Source organism: Schistocerca serialis, chromosome 1, assembly GCF_023864345.2.
Source record: "Schistocerca serialis cubense isolate TAMUIC-IGC-003099 chromosome 1, iqSchSeri2.2, whole genome shotgun sequence".
NCBI lineage: Eukaryota > Metazoa > Arthropoda > Insecta > Orthoptera > Acrididae > Schistocerca > Schistocerca serialis.
In genome coordinates, this window is record NC_064638.1 from 138550088 (window position 1) to 138577999 (window position 27912).

Here is a 27912-nt window from a genome sequence, read left to right on the forward strand (position 1 = left end):
AGGAATTTGGGACCAATGGAGCAACATCCTCAGCATTGTTTCACTAAGACTGATGGTGATGGCTTGGATCAAGGAAGTGAAGTTCAGTTGGAGCAGATTTCCCTTGGGTGCTATGTCTTGACTAGCACTTCAAGAAAAACTGTTTTTCCTTATATTCTAGTAAGGGGAATTTTGTGCTGGTATGAATCATATTAACCGTAGAAAACAAGAAGGTTCCTACCTCTATGTGTGACATTATTACAAAAAACATAGTAACATATTGATTGCTGTATACTTGGTTCCAGTTTCTTTGTTTCAAGAAATCATGCATTCGGAATCACATTTACTGTGATGGAGGTTACCTTCAGTCACCCCACTTGATTGTTGGTTCAGTGATTAGGAGGTCCATTGATATCAGAACCGTTAGGAAAAGATTTGTGAATTTTTATTGGATTAATGTCTTGTGTCATTGCCAAGGGGGAGATTCCGTTAAAAGTGAGCATGGTGGTGGTGGCTTTTCACTACCTGACATTAAGAGTGTGAAAAGTCATGGAGCAGTAACTCACACTTATACATGTGCCAAGTGAGACAACTTTTAAGGTATTTAATCTGCTGGCATGGAGATATTATGATCATCTTGTCTGTTGGTATCGTAGGTATGAAATCTGTTTAAAAAATATAGAGATCAATTTTGGTGGTAGCTCATGAAAGTGGACTGCAAAGTGTATATGTGAGTGAGGATGACTGTAGCAGCCACGTTCTAGAGAGTCAGGGCATGTATGTGATCACTGCATTAGCATCTAATCTTGGGTAAAGCTGGAAAATTCATTTGCAGAGAATATTAAGATGATTTTAGAAGTAATGGGTTGAGACGACCATGAATAATGACATGAGACAGATGTCTGAGATGTCTGAGAATCAGTTGAAAGTTGTCTACACTCTAGACAACAACAATAAAGTAGACCTGTGGAAAATATTGAATGCACATTACATAAAATCAGCAAGGATTGCTGACTGACAGACCAAAAACTAGAATCAGAACTTAGAATACCATAATCTGAAGTGTAGAAAACTGTGATGGCACTTCTAAATGTGAAAGGTATTGTAATAAAATATGTTCAGTGTTTACTGCCACCAGTAAAGAAGGGTCTCTGTATGAATGTAGCTTGTATTGTATTTTATTTTAATGCTTTAGGTTTAAGATTAATGTTTGAATAATTCAATAGTGAAGGCCAAATTTGAAACATATTACAATAGAAATAACTGTCTAGTGTGATTGTGACAGCTAAACATTTGTGCGAATAAACTAGCTGGAACTTAATTATTCTCTGATAAATGTGTGCAGTGCATAGACATTGTGTCGATAGGTGAACCGGAAGCTGGAAAGCATGCGCCAGTTGCTCACGCGTCTGGGCCGTGATATGGTACGCTGTAACCCAGCACTGGGTGCATGGCTGAAGAAGCAGCAAAGTATGTACAATGGATTACCATGTGAGCTGCTTGGTTGTCGTTCTTCTCCTCAACAGGACAGCTACCGCAATAAATGTGAATTCACCATTGGTATGTTCCTTTTATATTTATTTTTCCTATTCACATTTAAAACTGTTGTATTCTTTTAGTGCCATTGTAGTGTTCTGCTAATCACAGATGCAGTTTGCTGAAGCTATGATGATGATTATGTTGTTAATTTGCCAACTAATGTAATTGTTAATTAAGGGGTAACTATGGTTCTGCCAGGGCTGCAAGCTGTTGTTGGGAATTATAATTTGGTTATTCTGTAGAACCTTACTGTTAAATTCCTGGAATTAATGTTTTCACACTGTTTATTACATTTTCTGCCAGTCCTGTCAAATTTTCTATGTTCAAAATGTTGATTCTCAGCCTCACTTTTGCATCTTCATAATTATAAATATCGGACCATTTACACTTTATGAAATGACATTAACGGAGGGAAACTGTTGTAAGTACAGGATAGCATTTTTACCTTTTTGTAACACCACGAAGTTTTAAATTTTCTTACTGTTAGTGGAGGTAACTTTTCCCCTCCATCACTATTTGCCATTAACATCGTCATACTTTCTTTACTTTTTTGTTAACATCTTTGGCATTGTTATTCCTTTACAGAATATGTCTTTGCAGAAACTAAATTATATAAGATGTCAGTTTCATCGGGATTGAAAATATTTCTGTACTCACAACACTGTATTATTAGTGATTTTGTAATGTTCTTGCAATAGGTTACTCTTTCTATATCCACAGCCTAACTTTCTCCACTTACACTATGAAACAACAGGTTCTGTTGTTATTTAAAATGATCCAACGAGCTTTTCAGTGCACAGAAATGTTCAGTGCCAATTGTCAATACAGTTCCACAAGCCACAGAATGTTTCTGCAAATAGGACTGCTGTCATTCCTCATTCCTTGAAATCACTACAAAGGAATTTTTTTCCATATCATTGAATGTAGATGTATGAATGTCCTCCCCCTTTGAATCCAAAATAATTGTTAGCTTCAGCATTTAAGAAATCTTTCTTATTTTTTAGTATGCTGCACAAAGTAAATGGTGCTGCATCTGCATTTTCATCTCCATTCATACTCCACAAGACACTACAGTGTGTGGCAGGAGGTATCTTGTACCAGTGTTAGTCATCCTCTGTCCTGTTCCATTTGCAAAGGGAGCAAGGGTAAAATTCGTGCCAGTATGACTCTGGACAAGCACTAATTTGTCTTATCTTGTCCTTGTGGCCATTACACAACATGCATGTTAGTGACAGTAGAGTCACTTTGCAGTCAACAATAAACTCCAGTTCCATAAATTATCTCAATAGAGTTTTGTTAAAAGCACATCGTCTTTCATCTACATCTACATCTACGTGGATACTCTGCAAATCACATTCAGGTGCCTGGCAGAGGGTTCATCAAACCACCTTCACAGTTCTCTATTCTTCCAATCTCGTATAGCGCGCAGAAAGAATGAACACCTATATCTTTCCGTACGAGCTCTGATTTCCCTTATTTTATCGTGGTGATCATTCCTCCTTATGTAGGTCGGTGTCAACAAAATATTTTCGCATTCGGATGAGAAAGTTGGTGATTGGAATTACGTGAGAGGATTCCATCGCAACAAAAAACGCTTTTCTTCTAATGATTTCCAGCCCAAATCCTGTATCATTTCTGTGACACTCTCTCCCATATTTCATGATAAAACAAAATGTGCTGCCTTTCTTTGAACTTTTTCGATGTACTCCATCAGCTCTATCTGGTGAGGATCCCACACTGCGCAGCTGTATTCTAAAAGAGGACGGACAAGCGTTGTGTAGGCAGTCTCCTTAGTAGGTGTGTTACATTTTCTAAGTGTCCAGCCAATAAAACGCAGTCTTAGGTTAGCCTTCCCCACAACATTTTCTATGCGTTCCTTCCAATTTAAGTTGTTTGTAATTCTAATATCTAGGTATTTAGTTGAATTTACGGCTTTTAGATTAGACTTATCTATCATGTAACGAAAGTTTAATGAGTTCCTTTTAGCATTCATGTGGATGACCTCACACTTTTCATTATTTACGGTCAACTGCCACTTTTTGCACCATTCAGATATCTTTTCTAAATCGTTTTGCAGTTTGTTTTGATCTTCTGATGACTTTATTTGTCGATAAATGCCAGCTTCATTTGGAAACAACCAAAGACAGTTGCTCTGATTGTCTCCAAAATCATTTATATAGATAAGGAACAGCAAAGGGCCTACCTTGGGGAATGCCAGAAATCACTTCTGTTGTACTCGATGACTTTCCGTCAATTACTATGAACTGTGACCTCTCTGACAGGAAATGACAAATCCAATCACATAACTGAGACGATATTCCATAAGCACACAATTTCACTACGAGCCGCTTGTGTGGTACAGTGTCAAAAGCCTTCCGGAAATCCAGAAATACAGAATCGATCTGAAATCCCTCGTCAATAGCACTCAACACTTCATGTGGATTAAGAGCTAGTTGTGTTTCACAGGAATGATGTTTTCTAAACCCATGTTGACTGTGTGTCAATAGACCATTTTCTTCGATGTAATTCATAATGTTCAAACACAATATATGATCTAAAATCCTGGTGCATATCGACATTAACGATATGGGCCTATAATTTAGTGGATTACTCCTACTACCTTTCTTGAATATTGGTGTGACCTGTGCAACTTTCCAGTCCTTGGGTACGGATCTTTCGTCAAGTGAACGGTTGAATATGATTGTTAAGTAGGGAGCTAATGCATCAGTATACTCCAAAAGGAACCTAATTGGTATACTGTCTGGACTAGAAGACTTGCTTTTATTAAGTGATTTAAGTTGCTTCACTACTCCGAGAATATTTACTTCTACGTTACTTTGTCTTCTTTTGTGAAGGCATTTTGGAAGTAGCTCTGCTTTCACAGCACTGTCTTCGATAGTATCTCCAATGCTATCACGCAGAGAAGGCATTGATTGTTTCTTGCTGCTAACATACGACCAGAATCTCTTTGGATTTTCCACCGCGCTAACATACTTCACATATGACCAGAATCTCTTTGTATTTTCTGCCGGGTTTCGAGACAAAGTTTCATTGTGGAAACTGTTATAGGCATCTTGCATTGAAGTCCACGCTACATTTCGAGCTTCTGTAAAAGATCACCAATCTTGGGGTTTTTGCATCTGTTTAAATTTGGCATGTTTGTTTCATTGTTTCTGCAACAGTGTTCTAACCCATTTTCCTTTAGGTATTCCCATTTAAAAATAACTTTAATGAGCACACATTGTTTACATATGGTTACAACTGAGTTAGGCTTTCATCAGTCTGTCATTAATGTGCTTAGTGGTTGAGATATGCTCTGTCTGGGGAATGGCTTGTTGTGTAATTTACAAGTGCAGTCCTTCCTGAGGTCATGATACGATCCCTTCCGGTGTATCGTCCAGGGGAAGCCATGAGTGGAAAAATGTGTATATGTGGTGGAGTTAGAAGTTCAGTCCTTTTCAGATATTTCAATTCATTGCTTCTGTTTCCAAGATTTGCTTTGGTACCTCCCTGGCTTTTGTTTTATCTATCCTCAATGACAGTTTTGTACGTATCCTTCCGTTTCTGGAAGATTGAAGCATTGTTCAGTATCTCCTACCCTCCAACTTCACAGAACTTCTCCTGCATACCTTGTGGGTCTAGCACTCATGGATGAAAGGATATTATGGAGACATGGCTTAGCAACCACCTCGAGGATTGTTTCCAGAGTGAATTCTCACTCTTCAGCAGAGTGTGCACTGATTTGATACTTTTTGCTTTTTGGTAGATTAAAATTGTGTGCCAGACTGGGATGTGAAACGGGGAAGTGGTACTGGTGGAAGTAAAGCTGTGAGAAAGAGTGAATCTTGTTTAGCGAGAGAGAGAGAGAGAGAGAGATAGAGAGAGAGAGAGAGATATGCTGTTCTCATGACCTCGCAGTAGTGTAGAAAGAATTATTATTAATGACATGATAACTCTTCTGTGTCACAGTGTAGTTACAACTATAATGACAATAATAATAATAATAATAATAATAATAACAATAAGGCGCCTAGTTTACACGACGACACTAGGTTGCAGGCAACTGCACTACAGGCCACTGCGCATGCGCACTGTGCGTTTGCGCAACTCGTTAGTGAAACTAAACACTTTCGGTGTGTTCCAACTTTGCCGACACTAGTTGCATGAGTTTTTGAGGTTATGTGTGTTCGTAGAGTGTAGACAAACTAAAATATGAAGTGGGGAATGGATAATGATGTTAGGTTTTTGGATATCTATGCTTTGGATAGATGTTTGTGGGATGTCAGTGATGCTGATTACAAAAATAAGCAACATATTGCTGCCGCTGAGACCGTCATATGCGATCATAACATAGACGGTTTGACAATATCTGAGCTGCAGGGCAAAATTTATTGAGTTAGGAACACATATACAACCGAATTAAGAAAAATACAAGCAAGTGTAATTCTTGCTGTCTCAGTGCTCTCGTCTACAAGACTGAAATCCCATCATTCAATTTGGCCAACTCTTTGTTAAGCAGTATTGTTGACAGGAGGGAAGGCTATACAAATTCAAGAAGCTGCATTCTTTATTCAATATTCATCTCTTTAAAACGTCGCTGCAGTGCTCCCCATTCACATATTTTAGAAGTTTGAAATATTGCCACTGTTGAGATCCATCTTCAAGAGAGAAGTTTGCAAACCATTCTCTTCTTAATGCGGCCTGCTTTGAATAATTATTGCTGTAAATGTTAATAATTATTACTGTTAATGTCAGTAATTGTTGGTGTTAATGAAAAAGCGTCATCACCAACTAAAACCGCATCTTATAGCATGCCGAGTATTCTCGATTGTAATGCCTTTATTCCTTATCGCATAATTAACTCTATTTAGAAGAAATGTGTACAGTTCTGGTGACATTCTAAGATAATTAAAAGAACTTCTTGGATCTTCCATTACAAATTATTTTAGCAAGGATGCTGAGCAACCGAGCTGACGTCTTTTCTTCATCCAGTCACGAATCAAAACACGTTTCTTATTTTTTTCCTTATGCAGCGATTCCACGCAACAAGCTTTAACTTCATCACAGCTCATGCAATGTGCAGATGCCAAAACTTTCATTTCAGATACGACTTGGGGACCTACAAAACAACGAAACTGAAGTGTATACTAGTGTTGCTGTGTCTACAGTCATATATGAAACCACTTGCATGCAACTCATTCCACAGAACGAGTGGTGCAACCCAATGTCATTGTGTATACTAGCCTTAATAGTAATAATAATGCACTTGAAATCAAATACCATAGGGAATTGTTGCAGTTGACATTGTTCATTACACTCTTCATGTTCTAGTTTTGCTTGTAGAAAAAATTCTGTATTTTCATACAGTTAGTCACACATTGTAACACACTCTTATTTTGAGCAACAGGGCATAATATATGTGAGAGGAGTGATACTCAAAATAACTTACTTGAGAAATGTCATTGATCTCAACAGACTGTTATTTTGTGATTAGTATATGCTAATAAAATTGTCCTCAAGAGGTATACCCTTATTGCTTGTTCAAAAAATTGTAAAACTGTGCTTTTGTAATATTTTACAAAGTGTTGTATTAATGTAGAATATTAGAAGGGACTTTGAAACACGGAGTTAGATACTACTGCCTGATGCCGTGTATGTTTGTCTCCGAAACTCCCAAACTATAGGGCATTAGATACAGATCATATGAGCATACTATGTTCAGAAATTTTTTTTCTTGCAAAGGATATCTACAGGGTGATTATAATTAAAGTCATAGCTCCAAAAATACTGTAAAAAGAGAACTGCTGCTTAGGATGACAGCGAATTTGAATGGAATGTTATTGAAGAAGAAGAGAGAAACATCATCGGGGGATGCTTATATTGGATAGCAGTGTAAGCATCATAACGTAAATGGATTTGGCTACAAATGACAGACAAATCACAATACAACATATGTGGTGAGAATTGCACATTAAACCAAGCATACCATGATGTATAAACACACAAGTTTGGCATTCAACAGCTGTGGCACGGTTACGTATGAAGTCTATCCTCCAAGTCATTGCTGTACCACTCGCATGTGAAAAATTGGGCCAAAAACTGCATAAAAAACAACAATGAAATTGGTTTTTAATTGTCCTAGGACCAAAAACTGCACAAAAAGCAACAATGAATTTAGTTTTTGTTGTTCTGAGGATGAAAACTGCATAAAAAGCAACAGCAAAATAGGTTTTTAATTGTTGTGAAACTTGCACAAGACATGTTCGGTGCCCTGTCCATTGTTTTCTGCCACAAGTTTAAATTGAGAAACAGCATGTTCCACAGCAGAGTGTGTCAGGGGTCACATTCAGAATGTGATGGACAATGTGTGCCTTCAATTCAGCTATGTTTGTAATTGGAGCAGATAACCCCACAGCCAGAAGTCACACGGATTAAGATCAGTTGATCTGGACAGTCAGGCTATAGGAAAATGACAGCTGATAATTCTAGCATTTCCAAAATGCCTCTGCAACAGCTGCTTCACTCATTGTACAAAGTATGGAGCAGCTCCTTGTTACAAAAAAATGATCCTACCACACATCCTCACTGTTGGAATGATGTTCATGCACAAAAGACCCTCATAGTTGTCCATATTCTGCAATTCTGTCTGTTGACGTGACCTTGAATGTGGAAAAGAGCTCCACAGAATGTTCCCTGGCCATTTGTTGTCCATTTCCATGCAATCAAGAAATTCAAGAGCAAACATCAGCATGAAGCAACATGCGTAATGTTGGATGGATAGCAATGCAGGATATTTTGTAGTATTTTATGCACCATGCTCACAGCATTTCCAAAGTTTGGACAATTCCCCGCAGATTGTGGCCACATCTTCTACTGACAATGGATCAGTTGTTTTCCTCCCTCTGCCACACTGCATTTCGGAAGAACCTGTCGTGTTGAATTTCATAATCATTTTCTCCAGATCCTTTTCAGACATCGGATCAATGCTTTCTTGAGTGTCTGGAACTTCTGCAGAGCTACTGGTGTGCAGTCATCATTCTTGTAAAAGAGCTTTACCAGCAGCATACAATCCTGCATTGAGACAGTCATTCTGAGAACCTCATAAGCAAACTGTGGAACAGCCCTGTACCTCACATCTTTTATTTTGTGTATTCTGCCAATTATGGCACCATCTAATGCTAAAATTTTTGTTGCATTTGTTTTTTTCATAATGTTCTCTATTGCTAGATAACATTCCATTCAAATTTGACATCATTCTAATCCATGGTTCTGTTTTTTGCTGCTTTTTGAAACTGGAACTTCTATTATAATCATCCTGCGTATGAACAAATGTTGGAGAGATAAGAGTGTTAAATTTTCAAATGTGAATAATTCACCCAAACTGAAATGTCATTATGTGGTGGTTTTCTTGTGGACTTTATCCTACATGTGACATATAATGACAGTCTATAAAGTTGAGTTACCTATGTCTGTAAGCACATCATTTGTTCTATAGCAGACAATGATGGTACAAGATTCAAGGTCAGATATCTATGCACCACCTCACATTGAGTCCAGCAACTCTGTTCGTGAGCCATGCCCTAGTGTCATTAAGTCATTCATCACAGTTGTATCACGTACCTCATGGAGGAAGGTAATTTGTCATCCTTGGTAGCTAGGGCTCTACATAGGTGCTAATAGGTTAATAATGGGAACTGGAGAATTCTGTAGGCATGTGGGAATGGGCTTTGGCATGTTACAAAATCATCCCAAAATAATGAAGTGGTGAAAACAGCATGACAGTATCCATTGTTAAGGGCAGAGCAGTTGAAAAACGTTACATCTTTTCCCTGGGCACTTTTTATTGTTCAGAATCAGTTTCAGAAGGATGGGCCACAAAAGGAATTTGTGGCTCTGAAGAAGACAGTATATTAACACTGATTTTATTGGCTATTGTTTGCATTGTATCTTACGTGTCAAAATTCTGATGAATTGATATTTTTCTTAGGAATAAGTTATCCCATAAAATTATAGGCTGAAAGGTGTCCACATCTAATCTAAAAACCTCTGTGGGCCATCTTGCAATGACTTGTGTCTGTTGTAGTGTGGGGTTAAATCTTGTTCTTTGAACTTGGAATGCTTCAGAAGGTACATGGTTGGATTGATGCTTCCTACTGTAGTCAAATTATAAGTAGTGTGATAAGTACTGGTATATTCTGAGGGAGCAATCTGTTTCCAGCTGGACAAGCTTGCAATACATATAGCATAAATAGTTCAGGATAGAATGAGATTGCACTTCTATACTTGTCTCCCCATGCACTTCAACATTTATAAAAATGAATAGATAGAGAGAAAATGGATGGTGTGAGAAAACTGGTATGATCCTCCCCCCCCCCCCCCCCTCCTCTGCCCACCCCACCCCCCTCCCCCCAGAAAAAAGGAGGTAACAACTGGAATGTCACCCTAGTTTTTTAGGAAGTGGTGACTGAACAATGTATTTGTTACTCTCCATGTAGGATTTCTTTTGTGCAGAACACCGATGGTCATTGAAATTGAAGGCCTGTGGGCTGTATAGTAAGTGATGGAGAAACCACATGCTGTTACATTTTTCAGAGCTGAAAACATCTATATAAGAACTTTACTCTATTTACTCTCTTAACTTTGCATTATCTTCAGATGAAACTAATTATAACAATGTTGTTGTTGTGGTCTTCAGTCCTGAGACTGGTTTAATGCAGCTCTCCATGCTACTCTATCCTGTGCAACCTTCTTCATCTCCCAGTACCTACTGCAACCTACATCCTTCTGAATCTGCTTAGTGTATTCATCTCTTGGTCTCCCTCTACGATTTTCACCCTCCACGGTGCCCTCCAATGCTAAATTTGTGATCCCTTGATGCCTCAAAACATGTCCTAGCAACCGATCCCTTCTTCTAGCCAAGTTGTGCCACAAACTTCTCTTCTCCCCAATACTATTCAATACCTCCTCATTAGTTACGTGATCTACCCACCTTATCTTCAGCATTCTTCTGTAGCACCACATTTCGAAAGCTTCTATTCTCCTCTTGTCCAAACTAGTTATCGTCCATGTTTCACTTCCATACATGGCTACACTCCATACAAATACTTTCAGAAACGACTTCCTGACACTTAAATCTATACTCGATGTTAACAAATTTCTCTTCTTCAGAAACGCTTTCCTTGCCATTGCCAGTCTACATTTTATATCCTCTCTACTTCGACCATAATCAGTTATTTTACTCCGTAAATAGCAAAACTCCTTTACTACTTTAAGTGTCTCATTGCCTAATCTAATTCCCTCAGCATCACCCGACTTAATTTGACTACATTCCATTATCCTCGTTTTGCTTTTGTTGATGTTCATCTTATATCCTCCTTTCAAGACACTGTCCATTCTGTTCAACTGCTCTTCCAAGTCCTTTGCTGTCTCTGACAGAATTACAATGTCATCGGCGAACCTCAAAGTTTTTACTTCTTCTCCATGAATTTTAATACCTACTCGGAATTTTTCTTTTGTTTCCTTTACTGCTTGCTCAATATACAGATTGAATAACATCGGGGAGAGGCTACAACCCTGTCTCACTCCTTTCCCAACCACTGCTTCCCTTTCATGCCCCTCGACTCTTATAACTGCCATCTGGTTTCTGTACAAATTGTAAATAGCCTTTCGCTCCCTGTATTTTACCCCTGCCACCTTCAGAATTTGAAAGAGAGTATTCCAGTTAACATTGTCAAAAGCTTTCTCTAAGTCTACAAATGCTGCTAGAAACGTAGGTTTGCCTTTTCTTAATCTTTCTTCTAAGATAAGTCGTAAGGTCAGTATTGCCTCACGTGTTCCAACATTTCTATGGAATCCAAACTGATCTTCCCCGAGGTTGGCTTCTACTAGTTTTTCCATTCGTCTGTAAAGAATTCGTGTTAGTATTTTGCAGCTGTGACTTATTAAACTGATAGTTCGGTAATTTTCACATCTGTCAACACCTGCTTTCTTCGGGATTGGAATTATTATATTCTTCTTGAAGTCTGAGGGTATTTCGCCTGTCTCATACATCGTGCTCACCAGATGGTAGAGTTTTGTCATGACTGGCTCTCCCGAGGCCATCAGTAGTTCTAATGGAATGTTGTCTACTCCTGGGGCCTTGTTTCGACTCAGGTCTTTCAGTGCTCTGTCAAACTCTTCACGCAGTATCTTATCTCCCATTTCGTCTTCATCTACATCCTCTTCCATTTCCATAATATTGTCCTCAAGTACATCGCCCTTGTATATACCCTCTATATACTCCTTCCACCTTTCTGCCTTCCCTTCTTTGCTTAGAACTGGGTTTCCATCTGAGCTCTTGATATTCATACAAGTGGTTCTCTTCTCTCCAAAGGTCTCTTTAATTTTCCTGTAGGCAGTATCTATCTTACCCCTAGTGAGACACGCCTCTACATCCTTACATTTGTCCTCTAGCCATCCCAGCTTAGCCATTTTGCACTTCCTGTCGATATCATTTTTGAGACGTTTGTATTCCTTTTTGCCTGCTTCATTTACTGCATTTTTATATTTTCTCCTTTCATCAATTAAATTCAATATTTGTTCTGTTACCCAAGGATTTCTATTAGCCCTCATCTTTTTACCTACTTGATCGTCTGCTGCCTTCACTACTTCATCCCTCAGAGCTACCCATTCTTCTTCTATTGTATTTGTTTCCCCCATTCCTGTCAATTGTTCCCTTATGCTCTCCCTGAAACTCTCTACAACCTCTGGTTCTTTCAGTTTATCCAGGTCCCATCTCCTTAAATTCCCACCTTTTTGCAGTTTCTTCAGTTTCAATCTGCAGTTCATAACCAATATATTGTGGTCAGAATCCACATCTGCCCCAGGAAATGTCTTACAATTTAAAACCTGGTTCCTAAATCTCTGTCTTACCATTATATAATCTATCTGATACCTTTTAGTATCTCCAGGATTCTTCCAGGTATACAACTTTCTTTTATGATTCTTGAACCAAGTGTTAGCTATGATTAAGTTATGCTCTGTGCAAAATTCTACCAGGCGGCTTCCTCTTTCATTCCTTCCCCCAAATCCATATTCACCTACTATGTTTCCTTCTCTATCTTTTCCTACTGACGCATTCCAGTCACCCATGACTATTAAATTTTCATCTCCCTTCACTACCTGAATAATTTCTTTTATCTCGTCATACATTTCATCTGTTTCTTCATCATCTGCAGAGCTAGTTGGCATATAAACTTGTACTACTGTAGTAGGCATGGGCTTTGTGTCTATCTTGGCCACAATAATGCGTTCACTATGCTGTTTGTAGTAGCTAACCCGCACTCCTATTTTTTATTCATTATTAAACCTACTCCTGCATTACCCCTATTTGATTTTGTATTTATAACCCTGTAATCACCTGACCAAAAGTCTTGTTCCTCCTTCCACCGAACTTCACTAATTCCCACTATATCTAACTTTAACCTATCCATTTCCCTTTTTAAATTTTCTAACCTACCTGCCCGATTAGGGATCTGACATTCCACGCTCCGATCCGTAGAATGCCAGTTTTCTTTCTCCTGATAACGACGTCCTCCTGAGTAGTTCCCGCCCGGAGATCCGAATGGGGGACTATTTTACCTCCGGAATATTTTTCCCAAGAGGATGCCATCATCATTTAATCATACAGTCCTTGGGAAAAATTACGGCTGTAATTTCCCCTTGCTTTCAGCCGTTCACAGTACCAGCACATCAAGGCCGTTTTGGTTAATGTTACAAGGCCAGATCAGTCAATCATCCAGACTGTTGCCCCTGCAACTACTGAAAAGGCTGCTGCCCCTCTTCAGAAACCACATGTTTGTCTGGCCTCTCAACAGATACCCCTCCGTTTTGGTTGCACCTACGGTACGGCCATCTGTATCGCTGAGGCACGCAAGCCTCCCCACCAACAGCAAGGTCCATGGTTCATGGGGGGGGATTATAACAATACCAGGAGTAATTAGAATGAAACAAAGTGATAGCGTGGCTGATCATGGAACTCTGTTTCTGCATTTCCTGAGGCTGTAACGTTCTTTACCCATTGCCATACGCTGCATACAAACATTTATGGATATTCACCACAGTTTCTTTTTCTACACACAGGAATTCAATAACAGCATGGTGCTTGTAACATGAGTCGTATGTAGGTATCATTTTGGTGCTGTACTATTGCTCTTCCATCTTCACTGGCACACAGGTCAAACAGCGAATGTGAACCACAAACAAGGACATTTGTCTGTGTGTATTAATTGCTTTTAAAAAAAGTTGTGGGGAGTTACTTATTGAATGACCCTCGTATGTAATATATGGGGGGGAAGTCCATGACTTGTTAGCTTCTTGACTACTGCAGACACCGTTTCAAAACATTGCACCAGTACTTTTTGACTCAACATATGACTTGAACTGGTGTCTACTATTTCAAGTGATTTTTCCCTTGTTAAACCCAATAACTCAAAATCTTTATGTTCAAGTAAATTTTCATGACGAGATAAAATATTAGAAATATTTCTCCAGTCTGAAATTCCTATAGTAGCAATCATACCTCTGAAAAATTAATTTGGTGCCCAAAGAATAGCACTGGTGCTACAAGAGTATAATAAGTCACTACACAAAGTTTACAATTAAATAAATTTTTGTTTTCTGGTTTTACTGCCTACAGACCTTCATGATGTATAAAAATCACCGTTACAATTTTGGTTAATGCCACAGTGTAAAAGAATGTCATTTGTTGATTCATTAACACACCATTCTGCAGAATCATCACTAATGAGGTTATTTCTTTTGTAATGTCTGATTCGACACTTATGTTTTTGTGAGACTTGAATTCAGGAACAATTTGTTTTTCTTCATTTTAGGTATTGTTTTGTTCACATTTACTTCTTTCACTACAGCTGTAGTTCTAGACCTATCATTAGTACTACTAGAACTCAAAGTCGAAAAGCAACATTTTTTGTGAAAAATTTGTCTACTCTTCCAAACCTTTTTCTAGAACACTAGCTTCTCATTCTTGCTTCTCCTCTGCTACTTTCTGACATGACGCTCCGTTTAATTTTGCACATTTGTTTTTGTAGGTCTTGTTCATATTAAAGACACTTACAAAATTGTCCACCAATACAAAAGAAAATAGGTTTTTAAATAAAGAATATACAGTTCAAAATCGTACCATGTGGCACACATGTACAGAGTCTTTTACTTTAAATACGAGAGTGATCAAGTGACTAGCTTAGATTACTTGACCGAACTGTACTGTGAAATAAAATCATTAAGACAAAAAAAAAAAAAAAAAAAAAAAAAAAAAAAAAAAAAAAAAAAAAAAACAATGCAGAATAATGTAATTTCATTGTCACCTCTTTCCCTATTCTCAGTGAACAGAACTTAGAAGCTGACAGCATTCTGAGAATAATAACATTTCAAAGCTCAGATTGTCAATTGTTTTTCTGATGGCTTACTTTAAAATATTATTGAACAGTTTCATAAATATGATTCCAGATGGGAATTGGGCATTTGAATTTCCATTCAGTCACCTGATAAACTAATGATGTTTTAAACCTAATATTCTTGACTCTTGTTCTTGTGTCTTGTTTAAACTATCAAGTTATTTCACAATATTTGTAAGTGCAGTTATTTCAAAATGTAAAACGTTAAGATAAATACAGTGCAAAAAAATGCTACCCTGTCAAGCTGCTGCCCCTAGACGCATGCCTAGTGGCGCTATATATAGATCTCCCTCTGGAAGGAATTAGGTTAGGAAATGAGATACTAAAAGAAATAAGCAAGTTTTGCGTTTTGGGCAGCAAAATAACTGATGTTGAACATAGTTACAATATTATGTAAAGTATGTAAAGGAAACTTGCTACTCACCATATACCAGAGGTGCTGAGTCGCAGATAGACACAACAAAAAGACTGTCACAGATAAATAAAGCTTTTTGGCTTTGTCAACAACACCCCCCCCCCCCCCCCCCCCCCGACACACACACAAACGCGCGTGCAAGCAAATGCAACTCATCTCACTCGCACGACCGCAGTCTGAGGTAACTGAAACTGCACTGTGAACAGCAGCACCAGTGCATGATGGGAGGGGCAAGTGGCTGGGGGTAAGAAGGGGGCTGGGGCGGGAAGGGTGAGAGATAGTATGGTGGGGGTGCTGCAGGTTAGACAGAGGACAGGAGAGAGGTGGGGAATCAGAGGGGAGGGGGGGGAGATCAAGTAGTGGAAAAGGAGAGAAATAAAAAGACTGAGTGTGATGGTGGAATGGTGGCTGTGAAGTGTTGGAATGGGAACAGGGAAGTGGTTGGATGAGTGAGAACAGTGACTAACGAAGGTTGAGGCCAGGAGGGTTACGGGAACGTAAGGTGTATTGTAGGGAGAGTTCCCACCTGCGCAATACAGAAAATCTGGTGTTGGTGGGAAGGATCCATATGGTACAGGCTGTAAAGCAGTCATTGAAATGAAAGATGTCATGTTTGGCAACCCGCTTCTTACCTACCCTCAGTCGCCACTACCATCACGCACTGGTGCTGCTGTTCACAGTGTGGTTTCAGTTGCCTGAGACTGCGGTCGTGTGTGTGTGTGTGTGTGTGTGTGTGTGTGTGTGTGTGTGTGTGTGTGTGTGTGTGTGTGTGTGTCTACGTCTATTGTTGACGAAGGTGTTAATGGCTGAAAGCTGTATTTATTTGTGACAGTCTTTTTGTTGTCCCTATCTGTGACTCAGCATCTCCGCTATATGGGAAGTAGCGACTTTCCTTTTCATAATATTGTTACATAGCATCCTGGATTTTCTATTGTTTAATGACCAAAGTTACGAAGTATAAAATGCCAACAGGCTGTAGCAAGGAAGCTTTTATGAAAAAAGAGGAATTTTTTAACGTCTGGCATCAATTTAAGTGTTGGGAAGTCTTTTCTGAAGGTATTTATGTGGATATTTGTCTGGTTTTGAGCTTTTTATGAAAATCAAATGTGCATGATGAGTAGTTTTGAACAGAAGTTAGTTGTAGCTTGTGTTACAAAAGAATGCTGTAGATAATATTGGTAGACTGAGTGCTAATGAGAAAATACTAAATCAAATCAGGGGGAAAAAGAAATATATGACACAACTTCATTTAAAGAAGGCATCAGTTGATAAAGACATTGTGAGACACTAAGGAATCACCAATTTGGTAATAGAGGAAAGTTTGTGTAGGTGAGTGGGTGGGGTTTTAAATTAAAAATTGTCAACGGAGAGCAAGAGATGAATACAGTAGGGAGGTTCAGTTGGACATAGGCTGTAGGAGTTATCTGTAGGTGAAGAGGCTTTCAAGGATAGAGTAGCATGGATAGGTATATTTAACCAGTCTCCAGATTGAAGACAACAACAATGTGCCCATAGTTTCTATTTGGAGTGTTCTTTACTATGCAGTTAGTCTCCATTGTAGTTCTTTCTGCTGTTTATCACACTCCGTCATTTTTCTCTCTGTGTTTTGTTCATTGCTGTCATTATTTGTTTTGATGGTACATGATAATTTCTAGGCAGACAGCTTGTAGTCTTGTTTTGTTATAGTTGTTGTGTTGTGCCGTGTTAGTATTGTTTATCTAAAGTTCTTACTGATTTCTGGTAAACAATATTTAGTGGTATGAATATCCTTACACAAGTTGAAATTGGAAGAAGTTATGTGCAGTATGTAATACAATTTAATGAAATTTATTGTCTAATAGCACAAAAGTTTAAAAAGTGAGAAAGTACGAGGGTAATCCCAAAAGAAAGGTCTCCTATTTATTTCTACAATGGTTTACATTAGTTTACAGCTTGAAAAATTAGCTATTTTTCGAAATAATCATCATTTCTGTCGATGCATTTTTGTAGACGCTGTGGCAGTTTTTGTATGCCCATGTCATACTAGCTCACTGCCAGCTCTGCGGCTTTGGTGAAGAAGGATGCTGCCACTGACATTGCTTGGTCTCAGGTGTAAAGTGGTATGCCCAGGTTTCATCACCCATGACAATTGAGTCCAGAAAGTTGTCCTGTTCGGCTGCAAGGTGGTGAAGAAATGTGCAGGAAGTGTCAACTCGTTGCCACATGTGGTCCTCAGTCAGGATGCGTGGCACCCATCGTGCGCACATCTTCTGGTAGCTCAATGTTTCCGTTAAAAATCTGTGAGTGGTGCTTTGCGAAACCTCAGGAACCAACGTGCAGAGATCATCCAAGGTGATCCACTGATCTTCACGCATGCTTTGCTCAACACCGTCTCCTCAGAAGTTAACGGTCTTCCGCTCCTTCGTTCATCATGAGTTTCGGTCCAACCAGCTGCAAACTCTCTACACCACTTACAAACATTTTTGACATCCATGCACGACTCACCATACACTTCCATCAATTGGCGATGGATTTCAGTCGGCGCAGTGTGCTTTGCGTTCAAAAACCAAATAACTGCGTGCATTTCACACTTGGCGGCAACATCCAACGGAAGCTCCATTCTCAATGGCTGCCAAGCCGAGACAGAGCGCCTCAGTGCAGCATGTGCATGTTTACACACAGCGTGTGAAGCACTCTTCATAACAGTGTGACCAGCTGCCATACAAACAGAGCTCTGTACTTATAAAAAAATAGGAGGCCTTACTTTTGGGATTATCCTCATAAATACAGTATAACTGCAATGACAATATGCTAATGTGATTTGTTCATCTTCAACAGGCAGAAACCCTGTAACAGGTGAAGGAACTGTTGGCTTCCGAGTGAGCAGTTATGCTCAGGGTAGCACTGCTGTAGGACCAGTTGATAGTTTAGTACATATCCCTCAGCGCATGAAGCTTGCTGCAAAGGTAAATGTATTTTTAAATTATTTTCTATCTCTTATTGAAGTCTGCAGAATTTGTTTGCTCTGTGGTATGCGAATACTTCCATCTGTAAGGAAAATTATGTATCTGTTGTTGTTGACTGACATTTGGAGCTTTTGACGTGACACCAGAGGGTTACTGTAATTGCTCCATTACCAAAAAAAAAAATGTTATTTCTTAACTTGCCCTTCACTTTGCTTGGTAAGATGTCATTTGGTGTTATGATTTTGGTTTTCATGAAATTAGGAAACTCTTTTAGAAAATTTCAAGTTTTTTGTGTTCTTGAATGATGGAAAATTATTCCTCTGTCAAGTCTGATTTGCTCTGTTTTCTAGCGAAAGATGGGGTGCTGATATTCTGATGGCAGCGCAGAATAAGAATTTCTTCTAGTCAAGTGTGCAATACCCATTTATATTGTAAACTGTCTACTGCAGGTGGAAAAGGGAATGGGCACACATTTTAAAAAACAACAGTACATAATCTGACCATGTTGTTTGTGTCTCCCGTTTATGCCATGTCTGATAAAAAAATAGAGTTAGTTGGTTAGTTACGTGTTCCTTTGATCATTTGAATAATTCATTTTTTGAAATGATGCGCAATGAATCAGTTTATAGGATAGGTTTATTTGATTAGCATTAACATTAATGAACACAATATATTTTAGTTCTACTCATGCAACTACACTCAAAAACAGTTTCCTTTTTCTTTATAAATTCTATCAGTGTTTAAATATAAATTCATCTGTGGAATAGAAGGTGCTGTCCAGGAGAAACGGTTTTAGGTTAGATGTAAAATTTGATTTGCTACATGTCAGACATTTTATGTTTTGGGGAAAATGATCAAAGTACTTTTTTCTGGATATTGAACTCCTTTCTGACCTGCTGACAGCATTAATAGTGAAAAATAAAGGTCATTTTTCCCTCCTGTGTTGTAGGCATGGAGCTTACTGTTCTTTTTAAATTGTGATGGATTATTTGTGATTAATTTCAGTATCGAATGTAGGTATTGTGATGATGCACTAAAAATGCCTAACTCCTTGAAGAACTACCTACATGATCAACCCAGGGAGCTCGCTATTCTTTGGTGGGTTCCTGCTTGGCTACCACGGGCCCCCAGTCTTTGATGTGTCTGGGATGTTTTTGGGAATGTGTTCTGCATTTTCAGTAGCAGACATTGGAAGTCTCTCCACTGTTTTTCATTCCTTTTTACTTTCTTCATTCTACTTCTCCTATCCTCCCTCCGCTTTGGCGTTTAAGGTTCCTCTCTTTCTTCTTCCTCCCTGTGTGCTCCTGAAGGCTGGTCCATGCATCTGACATGTAACAGCACTAATAGTGAACAATAAAGGTCATTTTTCCCTCCTGTGTTGTAGGCATGGAGCTTACTGCTATTCTTAAATTGTGACGGATTATTTGTGATGAATTTCAGTAGCGAATATACTGGGTAATCTGTAATTCCCATCCCTGGTTTGACAGATAGGGTTTGCACGTATCCCTTGGTACAGGCCAGGCCTAGGGAGGGATAATTGCCTGAGCTGCTACCTTCCCAAATTGCCAATTGGTCCCTCTTTCAGGTGTTCAGGAGGTGTGAGCAATGACCTAAGTGGATGCGTCACTCTCTGAGGAGAGGCTCCTAGTTGGAAGGAGTGTGCCATTGGAGATGCTGGCAGTCATGAGGGATTTTCTCACAATGAGCCAATCTCCTTCTTCACAGTCAATGTCTGCCAAGCGTAAATGGAATGACGCTCACAATTCAAAGACCCTTCCAGCTACGCCATGGTTCCTTGTGGTTTCACATACTGAAGACAATCATTCCTTTGCTACGGTAAATCTGTTTATTATTCAGGAAGGTGTTGATGCAGTTGCCGGCCCTGTGAAATTCTGCTCTTGTTTACACAATGTCACTTTGCTTTTGGAGACTACTACTGATTGTCAAACACAATAACTGCTTGCAGCTTTGCTCCTCCACAGCTATCCTCTTTGTGTCAAAGCCCATCAAACAATGAATTCTTCCCATGGTGTTGTTTAGACTAGGCTGCTCAATGGTCCGACCACGGCAGAAATTCAAATGTACCTTTCTGATCAGGGTGTCATTGCAGTCCATCGGGTGATAAAAAAGGTAGATGCATCCTCAGTGCCTACATGCACTCTTTTTCTCACTTTTGATTGAGTAATGCTTCCATCACGCTATGAAGTTATCACAATCTGACTGTACATTAGAAACCCAATGGGCTGCTACCAATGTCATCATTATACCCCACTCAAATGTCTTGTCAACACCCGGTCAAATGTGTAACCTGTGGTAGGGATGCTCACGACGGCGATTGTCCACCTACTTCTCCCTGCTTTATCAACTGCAGTGGCGACCATGCAGCCTCCTTCCGATATTGTCCAGTGTATCTCGATGAGTGGGCTGACCGGGAGATCTGGGTGCAGGCAAAAGTGCCTTACCCTGTTGCTCGCAAGTTGTTGGCTAGTTGGAAACCCTGCGTTCTACCATCCAGCACTTACAGTACTGCTTTTCACTCCACGAAGGACATGGCCATGCAGACATGCAACCTCAAATTCAGCACCACAGTTTTAAAATCATACAGTGTCTCAATAGCATCCCCATCTCCTCCTCCAGCTGTGCAACAAGCTACCAAACTTTTGCCTCATGGGACGAAGTTACCTGCTACACAACCAGCAAGCTGGGAAAGGTAGAAGGAATACTCCCGCAAAGCTTTTTTATGTCCCTCCAGCCATAAAACATCTGCGTCTCCCTCTGACAACTGGAAAGGCTCCAAGAAATCAAAGGCAAATGGTCTTCTTCTTCGGCAACTCACAGATCCTCTTCAACAATGTTGCTGCGTGACATATTCACCCAGCTGATCTCCGTGTCGCCAGTGTGCACCACGAACCATTTGTCTGCCCTGCACTCCACAGACCAACCGAGGGAGAATGCCAACATCTCAGTAGATCTCATGGAGGGTGATCCTCCAGCCTCTGTGCCCTCTAGCTATGAGCCTTAGCACTCAGCAGCAGCCGAGGTGACACCCCTTAATTTCTTCCCTCCTCCCATTTCCTTCTCAAGACTCTCCTCCAATGGAACACTCACGGCCTTAGATCAAACAAAGAGGAATTATGGCTGCTCTTGAAATCACAGCGTCCACTTATTCTCTGCTTCCAGGAATCAAAGTTTTATCTACACAATTGCTTTGACCTCTCACATTTCTTTCTGGTCCACTATGACCTTTCCCCTGAGGATGGCATTACATCTTATGGGAGAGTCATGCTGCTTGTCTGGGTAGATGTTTATAGCCAAACCATCTCCTGACTACACGACTTCAAACTGTTGCAGTCTGCGTTTTCCTTTCTCACTTCACCTTTTCCCTTTGTACTGTTTACATCCATCCGGCATTCAGTATCACCAGGGCAGACTTCCTGCAGCTTATTGGGCAACTCCATTATCCCCTTCTGCTGCTTGGTGACTTTAATGTGCACCATCCCTCTTGGGGTTTGCCCAGAACCTGTCAGAGAGATGCCCTGTTGGCTGACCTCCTCTGTCAACTTAACCTCATCTGCCTTAACACAAGAGCACCCACGCTCCTTTCAGACTCCACTCACACCTATTCCCATTTGGACCTCTCCTGCTGCACTGCCCAGCTTGCCCGTCATCTCAAGTGGTCCATTCTCTCTGACACGTACTCGCGCAACCATTTCTGTGTGCCATCTGTTTGCTGACTCCTAGCCCACCTATGTGCACACCCAAATGGCAGCTTTCTAAGGCCGAGTGGAGGCTTTGCTCCTCTTTAGTGACCTTCGATGAACAACATTTCCCCAGTTGTGATGACCAGGTAGAATATCTTACAAACATCATCCTTACTGCCGTACAACATTCCATTCCTCACACTTCATGTTTACCGCACCGTGTTGTGGTCCCTCGGTGGAGTGAGGCATGGCACAATGCAATTCGCGTGCAGACATATGCTCTCTGCATTTTTAACTGTCACCTTACAGTGGCAAACTGCATTTGTTACAAACAGTTGCATGCACAGTGTCATTGCATTCTTCAGGAATGCAAAAAAGGTAGCTGGATTTCATTTTTACTACTTCTTTTAACAGTTCCACACCCTGTTTTGTTGTGTGGGCCAACCTCTGACAGTTCTCTGGGACTAAGGTCCATTCCCAAATTTCCAGCCTAATCATAGCAGGTGATATCTTAGTGGATCCTCTCCAACACCCTGGGCTGCTGTTTTGTGGAGATTTCAAGCTCCACCCACTATCACCCTGCCTCCTTCCATTGGTAACGAGTTGAGGAGACTCGGGTGATACCATTTTCTTCTCAGAATCGTGGGTGCTATGAAGGAGCTAGCTCACTCTCTCACTTCATCTTAGTCCTCCGCCCCAGGGCCGGACATTGTTCACATTCAGATGTTGCAGCACCTTTGTCTTGCAGGCAAGCACTTTCTGCTTCATACGTACAACCACATCTGGGCAGAGGGCACATTTCCCAGGTGCTGGTGTGAAGCCACTCATACCCACACCTAAGCCTGGTAAGGACAAACACCTTCCTCCTAGCTGCTGCCCCATTTCTCTCACCAGCTATGTTTGCAAGATGTCAGCAAGGAAATTGTATGATAATTGTTTAAGTCTTTCTTGTCACCTTCCCAATGAAGCGATTTAACAGTTGCATTCCCAGTGCTAGTGATGCATTCCATATATCGTTAAAGGTGTTACTTATTAAGTTGGAACAACATTTCAGAATTATGTTTGAAATTCCATCAAGACCACATTAGCTTTCATTTTTTAAAATTTGTATTATTATAAGAGCTATTCACAAAGTAGGAATGTTTCCGTTTGATGCCGCTAGGTGAGCGCCGATCGCGTATATTTTGGTATGTGTGTGCTCGGCAGCTCAGTCAGCATCCATCCATGGCAATGGGAATGTCTCTGCATGTCTGGTTCTTTGATAATCGAATTTGAAATGTGTGCTGCAACTGAAAATCCTGCCAGTTGTGAGATGCAGTCTGTGATATGGTTTTTGTTGACAAAGAACCTAAAACCTATAGAAATTTATCATGAACTGTGCGAAGTGTACGGAAACAATGTAATGAGTGAATGTTCCGTCTGGAAATGGTGCATTCGGTTTAAAAATGGCCGTACTGACATTCATGATGAAGAGAAGAGTGGATGCCCGAGCATTGTGACTGACGATCTTGTTGCTAAAGTTGATGAAACAATTTGTGAAAACTGTCACTTCACAATAATGGAGCCTTAGAAGAGCAGTTCAAAACAAATACCGAAGAAAGCTGATGTCCAAAATTTTGTTTTTGCACGACAATGCCCGATCTCACTTGGAAAACCACTCTAAAGAACTCCTTAATTCATTAAAATGGGAAATTTTCCCTCATCTACCCTACAGCCCTGATCTTGCACCAAGCAACTTCCACTTGTTTCCTAAGATAAAGAACTGGCTTGCAACGCTTTGCTTTCATGACAAAACGGAACTCCTGGCGGGCGTGACTCACTGGCTGAAGTCTCAGGTGACAGAATTTTACTATGAAGTTCTTTCAAAGCTTGTCCACTACTATGATAAATACCTCAATGTGTTAGCTGACTATGTGGAAAAGTAGTATGTCAGTCGCTCTTCAGACGTATATAATAAAATGTATTTCTTGTACTTATTTTTTTTAAATGCCAAAACGTTTCCTACTTTCTGAATAGCCCTCATATATTAATTTCAGTGATGGATGTTGGTGCACTTAAAGTTTTGTAGAATGACATTGTTAAATATATTCTCTCACCCTTTCAACTAAATCATTTAAACTGCTTTGGCCATTACAATTAGAAAGTGATTCTTAAAATTACTCACAACTTGTGAATTATCAGTCACAACATTGTCATTTAGTTTAGTTGTTGCTGTGTCTTGTATACTGAATGGCTCTCCTGTCTTCCATTTACAGTATCCCATAAAGTTTTAATCTTACTATCCACATTATTTGTTACTGTCAGGACACACATACTTCTTGACATTTTATCGATTTTCCGTAAAATATCACAGTATTTTTTGTAGTATGCATGTAATGTCATATCTTGATGTATTCTGACCTTCATATAAATTTCCATCTACCAACTGCGTGAGATTTTAATTCCCTCAGTTGTCCACAGCTAACGTGTGTGTGTGTGTGTGTGTGTGTGTGTGTGTGTGTGTGTTTGGGTAACTTTTTAGGAAAGCAACTTACAAATATTGACACAAATTTGCTATGGAACCAATGGAATTTCACATTAGCATCTCTTTTTACATATAACCCGGGTAACTTTTTAGGAAAGCAACTTACAAATATTGACACAAATTTGCTATGGAACCAATGGAATTTCACATTAGCATCTCTTTTTACATATACCCCCACCTCCTTTAACTTACTTTTAAAATATCGTATCCTGTTCTCTTTAATAAGCCTCATTGCTTTGTATGAACCTGCCTTTGGGTGGTAAGATGCCTTATTGTTTGTTTCAATTAAGTGTGCGTCACACTTGGATAGTCCATTAACAGTGGGGTACATGTAATTTTTTCAACCTGAGCCCTGTCTATGTTGTCAGTGTCCTACTATCTTGCTACACCCAGGTTGGAAAATTGACCGTTGAAATTAAATTGCAACCCAATGATGAAGATTCTAGTTCATTTTTCCCATCTGTATCTTTTAAAAAATATACGTTGAAATCGCCACAGACCACTAAATGTTTCCTCTTGTCTGAAAGATAGCTCAATAATGTATCTCGATTTGTCATAGATGGCTGAAAGTTTCTTATAGAGGTTCTGTAGATTATTACAATTATCAGACATATATTCTGCAGCAACAACTTAACAACCACATTCTTCTAGGTTTTGATCAAAACAAAAACTATTTGTTTCAGTATTTTTGGCTTGCTGTTAATTTTTTTTACATATGTTGTAACTCTTCCTTTTTCCATTTTAACTCTATATGAAAATGATGCTAGTCTACAATACTTGATATTTAACTTCTCTATGCGTTTGGTTATGTGGTCTTCAGGGGCACAGAACAACTATCACTTCAAAATTGTTCACATCTTCTAGGCATACAAGAAGTTCATCTGTCTCATTTTTAAACACCCTAATGTTCTATTGAAACAAATTAATTTTTTTTCTGGAAACTATTACATATATTGTGGTCTTGTTCTGCTATAGTTCCTTTCTATACTCTCCATCTGTAACCTGACTGTAACTTGAAAAATATTCCCCCTTTGGCTCCAGGAATCACAGGATTTTGTCTTGTGTGCTTTTACAGCCATATTAACCCAGGACTGGTCAAGACACTGTAAAATCTCCACATGGGTCTGGGCTATTGCTGCTACTACTTCCTTTAGATCACCTTTGCAGGGATTTGCACGTGAATAATTGTCAAAAAATCAATTTCTTACATTTATGTCTTAAAAAATCGTCTGTAGTTTTCTGAGTGAGAAAAAGTTTACTTCCAGGAAAATAGACCACAGAAAGTGCCAAAATAAGAGGAATTTAAAGGTGGCTGCGTGCACCACAGTGTCCCCATTGCACCAGTGTCCCCATGGCACACAGTCAGCTCTGCCAAACATAAAGTTTTGCCCTCATTTGTTTCATTTTTATGACTTTATAGTCTCTTAAGGGGCTCCGGAACGCCCTATACTTGCAATGTTAAAATAACGCTTATAAATTGCATCTTTCCTCACAAAGTATTTGAGGTAGGAAGTTGAACTTTTTACAGTTTATTTATTGGAATATGGGCTACAACTTAACATAGGGATTTTACAAAATTTTAGTTCAGTTATTAAAGATGATTTTTTTTTCAATTGTAATGAAAATTCACAACATTTTTTTGCAATTTTTTATTTATATATTCAAAAATATAGTTTTTTGGAAAAAGGCTGTATTAAATTATGCAAAAGGTACTGTGTAACATTTACTGAAAGTTTGAAACAAATATGTTTGGAAGATCCTTAGAAAACATGTAATTAGTATGAGAAAATAAAAGTTTTGGGAATCGAGTGACAAAGATTGGATTAACTTTTTAGTGCATTCCAGGTCCATAGGATGGATTATCTTCATCCTCTGCAAACTCCTCCTCCAGCTTCCTCTTGTTCCTCCTCCTGTTTACTCTTGCTTGTATTTCTAGACTCTTTACAGCCCTGTCTGCAGCCCGAAGGCGTTCCTTGTCTAAAGCAAGCATCGCTCGTTGTTGTGTTCGTAGATTTTGCTACCATTTCCTTCAGTTGCAGTTACTGCAACACTGTTCCAAAAGGTGGTAATGTATGAACACTTATCACATTTCAGTTGTATTTCACTAGCAAGTCCTACGTGCTTTATTATGGAGAGTTCCAGACCAACTTCACTACAATGAATACATCTTACACAGTTTGAAAAAATTCCTTTGAGAACCGACATATCAAATATTTCATTCACATCCGATTCGCCCATAAAACATTCATAGTTTTCACTCATTGAACCAAGCTTCTTCTGTGAAGTATTTTCTTTCCCACTTTGACTGCTATGGGCAGGTGTACTTGAGAGGTTAGGTTCACTCACTTGGTTATCGTCTTTATTGTTTACAGTAATAACACATACCTTTGGCTTTCCAACACTTCTCCTTTTCTTAAAAGCCTTCAGAGGATTTCTAATAACTTTACTTTTACTCATTATTATACTTCAACAAAACAGAGATTCAAGAAACAGAATTAATTACGAATATTTTCGAGATAACGACAGAGTAAATAAACATGAAACAATCGACAATCACACCATCGATATATATTGAACCATCACAGGTTATCCACAACACATACTTTATCTCACATCACTAAAATGTACCTGATAAACACGGACGTTAATAATAACACCATTTGACAGCAGTTTAACAGTGCCACAGTGGGTCACGCCCATGTAGAACACATTTCAAAAAAAATTTAAAAATAGTTGTAGTCTTCGGAATTGAATAAATTATATATCTATTAAAAGGTAATAGTCTGCAGATTCAGAAAACGCAAAAAAGTAAAAATTGAACTTTTCATGATTTTGAGCCTTTCCGGAGCCCCTTAAGAGGTAAGATAGATACTGCCCACAGGAAAATTAAAGAGACCTTTGGAGAAAAGAGAACCACTTGTATGAATATCAAGAGCTCAGATGGAAACCAAATTCTAAGCAAAGAAGGGAAAGCAGAAAGGTGGAAGGAGTATATAGAGGGTATATACAAGGGCAATGTACTTGAGGACAATATTATGGAAATGGAAGAGAATGTAGATGAAGATGAAATAGGAGATATGATACTGCATGAAGAGTTTGACAGAGCACTGAAAGACCTTAGTGGAAACAAGGCCCCGGGAGTAGACAACATTCCATTAGAACTACTGACGGCCTTGGGAGAGCCAGTCCTGACAAAACTCTACCATCTGGTGAGCAAGATGTATAAGACAGGCGAAATACCCTCAGACTTAAAGAAGAATACAATAATTCCAATCCCAAAGAAAGTAGGTGTTGACAGATGTGAAAATTACCGAACTATCAGTTTAATAAGTCACAGCTGCAAAATACTAACATG

The 27912-nt window shown here is 39.3% G+C and overlaps 1 protein-coding gene across 2 annotated transcripts in view; it reads left to right on the plus strand.

The window, feature by feature from the left end:
- LOC126464286 (tRNA (uracil-5-)-methyltransferase homolog A-like) overlaps positions 1–27912 on the plus strand; it is an 87312-nt gene that overhangs the window by 40323 nt on the left and 19077 nt on the right. For both annotated transcript variants that reach the window (XM_050096223.1, XM_050096224.1), the window contains exons 5-6: positions 1347–1539; positions 18205–18332. In XM_050096223.1, the coding sequence (XP_049952180.1) occupies positions 1347–1539; positions 18205–18332 (321 nt within the window). The remainder of the gene's footprint in view (positions 1–1346; positions 1540–18204; positions 18333–27912) is intronic.